Below are 9,608 nucleotides of genomic sequence, written 5' to 3' on the forward strand. Positions count from 1 at the left end.
CGTGTATTATGAATAAAGTGGTTTATTTTTGAAATTTCCACAGAGAGGGCAAATATTTAATCTAAATGCAGCTTCCCCCACTAATTAGGCCTATAAGAATTGGGGGAGTAGGAGCTGAGTGTGAAGCCAGCCAAAAGTTAGTCACAATGCAAACAAATGACTGTGCAATATCTTTATAGCAGCTCCCAAGCTGCCTGCTAGTAAATATACCCCATGCTGCAATGAACTAGCAAGCACATTTCCTGGCACGGGGATGGCTTGCACCTTGGCTGAGACTAGAGAGGGAAACTGTCAGGGACGTACAGGGAATGAGAAGAAGAAGAAGAAGAAGGAAAACAACACTTCAGAAGTTCAGAGGTGAGCCAAAGAGAATTATAACGCACATGATGTGAGGGACAGGGATGCCAAGTAGGAGCACAGGAAATATGACCAAACTCTGAAGAAAAGTGTCAAAAATATCTTAAGAAAGGGGAGAGTGCTGCTGCAGGGGCAAGGGCCAAAAAACACATACTTGTGCAAATAGACAAAAAGTAAAGCCTGGAATTATTTTGTTTATGTCTTCATTTTTGTAGTTCTTCTTTACCACACTATAAAAACTTTCACGTGAGTGCATGCTTCTCATTGGCAGAGCAGACCAGAAGTATTTGGGGGTTATGCTGGAGTCTACAAAATGTCGCCAGTGTGTCAAACAGGGTGACTTTAAAAAGCAAGGACAAACTTTATTTAGTGTTTCTTGACTGCATAAAACAACAAACAGCCAACAAAGATATTTTCACCTGCTGCTTCTGGTTAACACATTTCTGCCCTATCTGAGATTCATTCAGTTACTGTTTTCAGTAGAATATTAGTTGCAGTTTCTTATTTACTGCCAAGATTCCCCCTTTTGCTCCCACTGGCTGTAACACTTTGGCAGTTAGCTGAAAGTTCACACCACCCACTTTCCTCGTGCTCTCACCTTCCCAGTCATTAGCAGCTACACTAGCTAACATCACAGCTAACATTACAACACCTCAGCATGTTCCTAGGAGGCTGAACAGTTTATTTTGCACTGTGAACATTGTAGACTGCTGTGGTAACCCAGAGGGGGGATATTAAACGAAAACACATTAAAGAGTGACTTGAGGTTTTTTTTGTTTTTTGTTTTTTTTAATTTGCTGTTATTATTTTATTTTATATTTCACAACACAACTAGCACTTCTGGGCTTAAAATGTTAAAGCCTACTGCCATTTCAACTTTAAGAAAGTCACCAGTGCCAGCTCTTCTTTTGTTTTCGCTCCCACTACAAAGTTCCCTTCTGTTGCCCTCTGGTCATAAAACTACTCAGTTTTCCATCGTGCGCCCTTTGGGTGACCTTAATGGTGGGTCTACTGGTATGTGTGTGGGTATGTGTGTGTTTGCGTGTGTATCTTGGGGGGGGGGTGTCTCTTCCAGTCTCTGGAATGCTTGTGTGTGTTAGTGCTTGGGGCACTGCACGGTGTATGCACAAAAGCACATGTGCATAGGCACACTGCCACGTGCAAATAATATGTTAGGAGAATCATAAGTGAGAAAGTGTTTCAGGTAGGAAATCACATCTTGTTATTGCTCACTTGATTCAAAAGGAGCTCTTATTGTGAAGTGCCCTCTTGCTGTGCTCTTGTTTTTAATGGCTGCTGATAGCCACCCATTTTGAGTTCAAACTGGTTGAGTTTTCCCTGAAGTTTTTTTTATATGGCTCTTTACTTTTTCATGCATTAGTATAAAAGAAAAGAATTCATAAGATCACACGGGCACGGGAACAATTCACTGTCGCTAGTGGTTTTCATTTAATACATAAATTAACATATAAAATTCTTCAGCTTCACATTAGTGAGTGCAGATATATCAAAAGAAACTGTTTAATGCCTTTTCTAAAAATATTGTCAAGAATTTAAGAATTAAAAAAGACATATGTGTATTAGTTTGCCTCAAGTACTCAGCATAGACAATGTGTAAATACAGTTTAAAATATTTGAAAAAAGGACATGATAAAACTTTAAAAAATATTTTTTGCATCAACAGCTTTAAGGCTTCACATTAGTGTCTGTGCTCACTTCATAATTAATATAAAACAGCGACCTCCTGTGGTTGTTCAGTAAATCTGTTTTTGTTTTTAAATATCTTTTTCTTTGTTTGTTTACCTATTATTATTTGTTTTTTAGCTGAGTCCATTTGGATAGATAGCTGCAAAAGTTTAAAAGTTTAATCCGATGAGGATTACTGATTACTTTGGCTGCACACAACTTTCCACACTGGATCTTGTTTCTCTTTCGCAGGTGAAACTGCATGTTGTAGCTCGCTCTAATCGACCCTTGAGCTGACAGCTAGGCATCCACTTCAGTTATCTGAAGACAGCCACATATGCTTTCCCCCCCTCTCCCTTTCATGTTTCAACCATGTCTACTCTAGTGTGTTCTGCCATTAAACTAACCATTGATCTTCTTTTAGCAGATAACAGGTGAAAGATCAGTTCCATTAATTTTACATTTTGTCTCACTAAGTGGACCACGCATTTCTTATTAACTGCTTCAAGACACTGGCACACAGGTCACAGCACTTAATTGGTTCAACTGATGAAACACTATTATCTGTCACAATCAGAAATGCCAATTCGACATGCAGCACTTTGTAGGGCTTTCTGGGAATGCAGTCTTTCCATTTTGCTGGTTTGCTGATTTTGCTGGCCAGATAGTTGCTTTGTTAAACACTCTTGATAAAATATCATCAAATCATCAGCTGCTAGATATTTGGATTAAATCAGACAATTAAAACATGATGTGCATTCTTTCAACCTCCGTCTTTAATTATCAAGAAAAACCATCAGTTCTACTTTAATCTCTTGTCTTGGCTGGTCATGGTGCTTATGTTAAGGCAGTGCTTTTATATATTTGGCTTGTTCACTATGTATCAACTCCACAACAAGATTTGACTCAAGTTTAACTGTCATTTTCCGTGTTTATTTTAAGAAGCTATTGATTTCTTAACTACAGCTGAATTGGCCCACAGCTACTGTTAAAACAAATGCATTTATTCCCCATGAGTCTTTCAAGAGCATTAGATCCACATACAGGCTACTTTTTTCCCATCCCAAAATAAGTTTAAGACCAAAATGGACCTGGCTTTGCCCCAGGTGGTGGTGGTATCAAACAGCCTCTGTTAGGCCAGGTGGTTCCAGGGTTATATATAGGAGAACTGCAGCCGTATTGCCAGCATCATTAGTGGTGTTAAATTTACTGCTAAAATCAGCCTAAAGCCTAAAAAAGACTCTTACATCACTATAACGTTACAATTACAGGTATTATTGGAAACAATAAGCAATATTATTGCTGTTACCATCCAATACTTACAGTAAGGTTTAACAGGAACGATGCATCTTATTAGAATGATCTCAGTTTTGCGTTCCACTCATGCATGTTTTATGTTTTTCTACTAAACAAGGGCAAAACAACAAGGTGGTAATTGTGTAATGTCAAGTGTAGACACATAGAATTAATTTAGAGTTAATGTACCACACCTGGAAGACATGTTTTTGCACAGCACCATGTGGTGTACCTGTAAAGTGATCTATTAGTGGGAAGGCATGCCAAAGTGAGGCTGGCTGCAAGTTTTGTGAAGAATGCGTATCTCGATGTGAGGTGGTGTAAGGCAGGTTTGCTGTGAAGTGAGCACAGTGGGTGTGTTAACAGCATAAAGCATGATTATTCTGCAAAATATCTGTTACGAGCAACCTGACGCTATTAAATTACTACAAATCATTGTATGCGTGTTTAATGAAAGGTTATATGTGTATAAGTAGGATGCAGAGTAATTGCATGTGTTTGCATGTTTGTCAGCATGAAGATGTGTGTGCGAGTCACTATAATTTACATGTGTTTCTGCTATTACGGTGTTGTGGTATACAAAGTTTCCATCTCAGCCTCATTACCCTTTAGACTGATGTTTGCATCTGGTGCACATATTGAACATGACACTCAATGTACAGGCTTATTTGGCCTGTGCCCGATTATAAGGCTTACACCTCTTGCTTACTGGAAAGTGGATGTGACACAACTTGCAGTAAAAAACCAGACAGTGTAATAGCCTCTTATTAAATGCAGTCTTTAAAATGCCTCTTTAAGCTGACAGCGCCATTGCAGAGTTTGGTCATTTTAACTTATGAGCTAAGATGTTTGATCACTCATAGCTGAAGTCCAAATACTGGCTTCAAACATTTCCTGACGTGCTACAGTAAATTCTGCCTGAATTCAGTAGTGTGCAACAGTTCATCAGGTGCTTACATTTCTTAGAACAAATTATGAACAAAAAGTACTCCTCAGATGTCTAATCTCTCAAGAGTTATGGTTTCACAGCCATTGAGAGTGCGGGACTGCTAAAAAAAAAAGAGACTTGTGGTAGCCATGGTAACAATATTGCTAGTCCTAAGACTAAGAAAGAATTTTGATGCACAGCTGTATGACAGGAATATACAGAGAGGGCTCACGTGCACATGCACACACAGACAACTTTTTGGAACAAGCACCAAATGGGGTGCATCATTTTAGCAGAAATTACACCCAGCTATATACATTCACTGTAGACTATAATTGAGCAGAACTTGGCATGTCCCAGTAATGTGGCTATGTGACACTGACAATACAGTATATTCCTGTTTTGTTTTTTTTTTGGCTTTGTTTTTTTTAACATGAAGCATTATTCTTTTTAAAGTTGAAATGGTTTACAAAGTGAAGTTCAGCAGCCTAAATATGCAAATGTTTCACATTTAACACTATCTGACAAAAAACAGCTGGTGTTCTCAATAGGATATCTACTTGATTGTGGAGTTAATGGATTTCAATCCCAGATGCCTGAAAGTGTTTTAATTTATGTTGTAGTGATTACAGTATAATATAAATACTGCAATTGAATGGGAGATAATTGCAGAAATGTGTTTATTTGAAAAAAACAATATATGACAGGACAGAGAATTATTCATGTGAACATTATTATCAAACAATCACAGTAGGGAACCGTTCCCTAATTTCATACAAACATTTTCTTGTCTGTCCAGACCGTATCTGATAGAAAATTAATATTGAAGCGTACAGATGATCTTTTCTTCCCCGTGCCCTCTGGAAGGAGAAGTTATTTTCTGTGATGAATTGAATTTCTTCCTCACATACCACTTTTCTGCCAAACAAAGAAAATCAAAATGCATTAGTAAAACAAACACACAGGATGTCTGTGAAGGTTCTCAGTCATCCAGGTCATCGTAGTCAAAGGAGCTTGCAAAGAAAAGCGTCTGGACTTCTTTGAATTGCTTGAAGACGTTTCACTTCTCATCCGAGAAGCTTCTTCAGTTCTAAGGTCAAAAGGTGGAGAGTCCCAGATATAAACCCAGTGGGAGTTTCCCCCAAAGAGGGACAAAAAGACCCCCTGATGATCCTCTACCTTGAGCCAAGGTGTGAAAGCGGGTGTGGGTCACAATCAGCCAGAGTTTCGGGTGAGCTCATTGTGAAACCTGGCCCCACCTTATCATGCAATTTCCTGAGGTCAGATGGCCCAGGATGTGAGTGGCCGTTAAGGGGTCTGGGGAGGGAACTCAAAACTGGATTATAGATGGCAGACAGTTGGTGTCGTAAACCACCGCCTCTGTTCAAAGATGGTCGCTCACAGTGGACATAGATGGCTTCTTTCACTCCTCTTTCAAACCATCCTCTCTGTCCAAAATGTGAACGTTAGCATCCTCGAAAGAGTGACCTTTGCCCTTTAGATGCAGATGGACTGCTGAGTCTTGTCCTGTGGAGGTGGCTCTTCTATGTTGGGCCATGCGCTTGTGAAGTGGCTGTTTGGTCTCTCCAATGTAGAGGTCTGAGCATTCCTCGCTGCACTGTACAGCATACACCACATTGTTAAGTTTGTGTTTAGGAGTTTTGTCTTTCGGGTGAACCAGTTTCTGTCTGAGTGTGTTGCTGGGTCTGAAATACACTGGGATGCCGTGCTTGGAGAAAACTCTCCTGAGTTTCTCTGATACACCGGCTACATAGGGGATGACAATGTTGTTGCGTCTATCTTTCATGGGCTCCCCCGTGTCACCTATTGTAGTGTAGAGGAGTGAAAGAAGCCATCTATGTCCACTGTGAGCGACCATCTTTGAACAGAGGCGGTGGTTTACGACACCAACTGTCTGCCATCTATAATCCAGTTTTGAGTTCCCTTCCCAGATGCCTTAACACCCACTCACATCCTGGGCCATCTGATCTCAGGAAATCACATGATAGGGTGGGGCCAGGTTTCATAATGAGCTCACCCGAAACCCTGGCTGATTGTGACCCACACCTGCTTTCACACCTTGACTCATGTGATTAGGTAGAGAATCATCAGGGGGTCCTTTGTCCCTCTTTGGGGGGATACTCCCACTGGGTTTAAATCTGGGACTCTCCACCATTTGACCCTTAGAACTGAAGAAGCTTCTCGGATGAGAAGTGAAACGTCTTCAAGCAACTCAAAGAAGTCCAGACGCTTTTCTTTCCAAGCCCCTTAGACAACACACAGGATGAGACTTCAGGCTGGCTTGTAGGTTTTGAAACATAATCTCTAGTCACTATTTTTTCTTTGAGGTACTTTTCCTCTTGTGTATACATGTCATCTTGATCTGATGAAATGTGAAATATTAAGTGGTTGCCAAGGATAAAATATTTCACCCAGATTGAGCCATCCATGTCTATCTTAAATTTTCTAAATTTTAAGCCATCCAGCCATTTCTGTTTTAAACTGAAACCATGACGTAGTGCTAAAAAGGAAAATCAGGGGATCAGCTAAGTCACAGCAAATCATTGTCTTGGGGCTTGCAGGTCTATGCAAAGCCCCATGGTAACCTATCAAATATTTTTTGAGATAGTTCAGTCTGAGTCAGAGTGGTGGGCTGAAAGTCTGACTGACTGACAAGCCACTGGCATTCACAACTTATTCAAAAGTATTCACATTTAAAAACATCTAGCAAATACATACATTATTGCTGTATTACATTTAAGCATGTCATACATTTTAAAGAGAAATCAGATACCCAAGCAAAAATGAAGACGAAGTAGACAACAGCTATGCAACCGAGAATCCATCCTACGATCAACAGAACAGGGAATAGTTTGTAGGATGAATCTGTTGGACCCACAACTAGAGACAAATAGAGAAACAATATCAATGTGATGAGTGGTTGAGGAAAAATTTATTAAACGGAGCCCCCCCCCCCCACCCAATGTTGTGTCTCATTTCTGGGTAGTACGTGTGTGTCTTACCTCGCCTGGACATGGCACTTCTCTCTGTTCTAATCTTTTTGTTGTGATGTGTGCAAAACCAGCCTCCTTGCTGTGAGGGCTTGATGTTGGCATCCGGCAGAGCAGGGTGAAACAAATCTGGTGGAGTTGGAATACAATCCATCTTTAGCCCTTCTTCAGTCCCATTTGATTTTAGCCTGTTCTCCTCTACCCAACATTCACAATACACTTTATATTACCAACAGAACATTTAAATTTTCCTTTATTTTTATTTATTTATTTTTTTTGGAAGTGATGCAGTGGCTGTCACATTGTTTTCTCTATGGACCAAGTCCCAGCTGTGGTGGGCCCTGGTCTTCTCCTCTCTTATCCTCCCGGGAGAAACTGTTACAGCTGAGGCTGGCAATGTTGTCTCTAGAGTGTATTCTGACTCTCCAGCAGCTCAATACTCTGGGTCAATATTAGAGCAACGTGAGATAAAACGCATTTTTCTGAACGGTTTCTTTTGTGGATTTTGACCTGTCTGTTTTTTTTTCTACACAGATTAGCCAAAACATACAAGAAACTGATTATTAATATTTAAATATTAAAATCAATTTGATTCTTACAAACCATGTGTAAATATATTTTTTAAAAAAGGTTTGGAGTGTGCAGGACTATTTCTTGACCAGGAGCTGTGGCTCCCCAGAGTCTGGGCAGGTTACTTGTCAGTAAAACCACAGTCAGTCATTTCCACACTTTGTGTTTTCTGCACAATAATCACATTGGATGCAATATGCCAACTGATGTGGAAACAGATTTTGTTTTGTACGTTGATAGAAATAGGCGTGTCGACGAGAGAAGGAGAGAGGAGTGGAGGAGAGGAGCAGTAATTACTGGAGACCTTTTAAGACCCAACAAAGGATGAAGGAGGAGAGCAGAGGAAAAGTGAGATCATGTGCCCTGGAAAGCAGAGGGCACAGGAAGATTCAGAGGAAGGGAAGAAAACGAGAACGCAAAAGAGACGGCACTCATGGTGTAATTGGATGAGCACTTGCAACTGACAGGCTGTCCTTCTGAAAATGACAGCTCTTTTTCTCTGGCTAAGCCCTTTCATTGTTAATACCCCTCTAGTCCCCCCTTCTAATTGTAGATCCAGCACCCTCACCTGCTAACATATGGCCCAGAGTCTGTATGCTGAGATCTGAAAAGTATGAGGTTAGGCTGATTGCAAGATTACATGAAAGTGCCCAACGTCTGCTGTCAGTGCAAAGTGTGGGTGTTGATGAAATTGACACAGCTGTTTCCAATGATTTTACACCATTGCTGCAACAACTTACTTTGAGGTGAAATGTAAATATAGCATCTATATTTTAAAACCTCTTTCCCTGGTGATCTGAATGTGCACACCTGGGTGTTACGCCATTCCTGTGTTAACTCCATATTAGCCTGTAATCTCTTTCTCCTCCTGCTAAGCCTTGATCAGACTTTCCATCCTTGCTGCAGTGATTCTTATATATTAGCTACATTGTTTTCCTCCTCTTTCCTTTAGTGTGACAAAGATTACTTGAAACCACTGTTGCTCAAAGTAACTGTTCATTTGTATTGTTGATTTGTGATTAGAGGATTTATGTGAAGTATTTTCATGCGCATATCTGTTGTACTAACTAATCAACTTTGGATATTCTTTGAATTTCTCTTACTGCACTTTTTTCTATCAAATATGCATTTCAGCTCCATGGCTGCTTTGCTGACAATAACCTTTATGGAGAGAAGTAGGAACTCTTGCCAGTGGTAAAATATATTCCAGGTAGTGTTTATCAGGTAGGTAGGTTATTGATTGATGGCCTCATCTGTGTTCATGTGGGAGCAGCACAGCCTGAGCTGGAATTTCAGACTGAGAAAGCTAGTGCTTCCCCTAAAACATTGGACTTTAAAGGATGTAATGTTTTCTTTTCCTTAATATTAGCTAATTCAATTCAATTCAATTCAATTTTATTTATATAGCGCCAAATCACAACAAAAGTCACCTCAAGGTGCTTCATAGATACAGAGAAAAACCCAACAATCATATGACCCCCTATGAGCAAGCACTTTGGTGACAGTTGGAAGGAAAAACTCCCTTTTAACAGGAAGAAACCTCCGGCAGAACCAGGCTCAGGGAGGGGCGGCCATCTGCTGCGACCGGTTGGGGTGAGAGAAGGAAGACAGGATAAAAGACATGCTGTGGAAGAGAGACAGAGGTTAATAACAGATATGATTCAATGCAGAGAGGTCTATTAATACTACGCATTTTTCATTGTATGGCTTTATTTCTGATGTTGATCTTTCTTGGTGTTATTTTCCTGTGTGACTCATGT

At 40.2% G+C, this 9,608-nt stretch overlaps 1 protein-coding gene across 3 annotated transcripts; it reads right to left on the reverse strand.

Annotated features, from left to right (window-relative positions):
- Positions 1-4,996: 4,996 nt before the first annotated feature.
- On the reverse strand, positions 4,997-7,498 carry LOC146559842 (uncharacterized). 3 transcript variants are annotated; one of them, XM_085245273.1, is made up of 3 exons: positions 7,291-7,498; positions 7,062-7,168; positions 4,997-5,180 (listed from the first exon to the last, which is right to left on the reverse strand). In XM_085245273.1, the coding sequence occupies exons 1-3, from the start codon at positions 7,430-7,432 to the stop codon at positions 5,085-5,087; spliced, it is 345 nt and encodes a 114-aa protein (XP_085101399.1). In that variant the 5' UTR covers positions 7,433-7,498; the 3' UTR covers positions 4,997-5,084. The 3 variants fall into 3 exon arrangements, with proteins under 3 accessions (XP_085101399.1, XP_085101401.1, XP_085101400.1); XM_085245275.1 differs by having other exon boundaries at positions 5,042-5,185; XM_085245274.1 differs by having other exon boundaries at positions 5,122-5,185; positions 7,040-7,168.
- Between the last annotated feature and the right edge of the window lie 2,110 nt (positions 7,499-9,608).

This window comes from Mchenga conophoros, linkage group LG14, assembly GCF_057382185.1.
Source record: "Mchenga conophoros isolate Kocher_MC1m ecotype Shallow Benthic linkage group LG14, M_conophoros_male_GT1.1, whole genome shotgun sequence".
Taxonomy (NCBI): Eukaryota; Metazoa; Chordata; class Actinopteri; order Cichliformes; family Cichlidae; genus Mchenga; species Mchenga conophoros.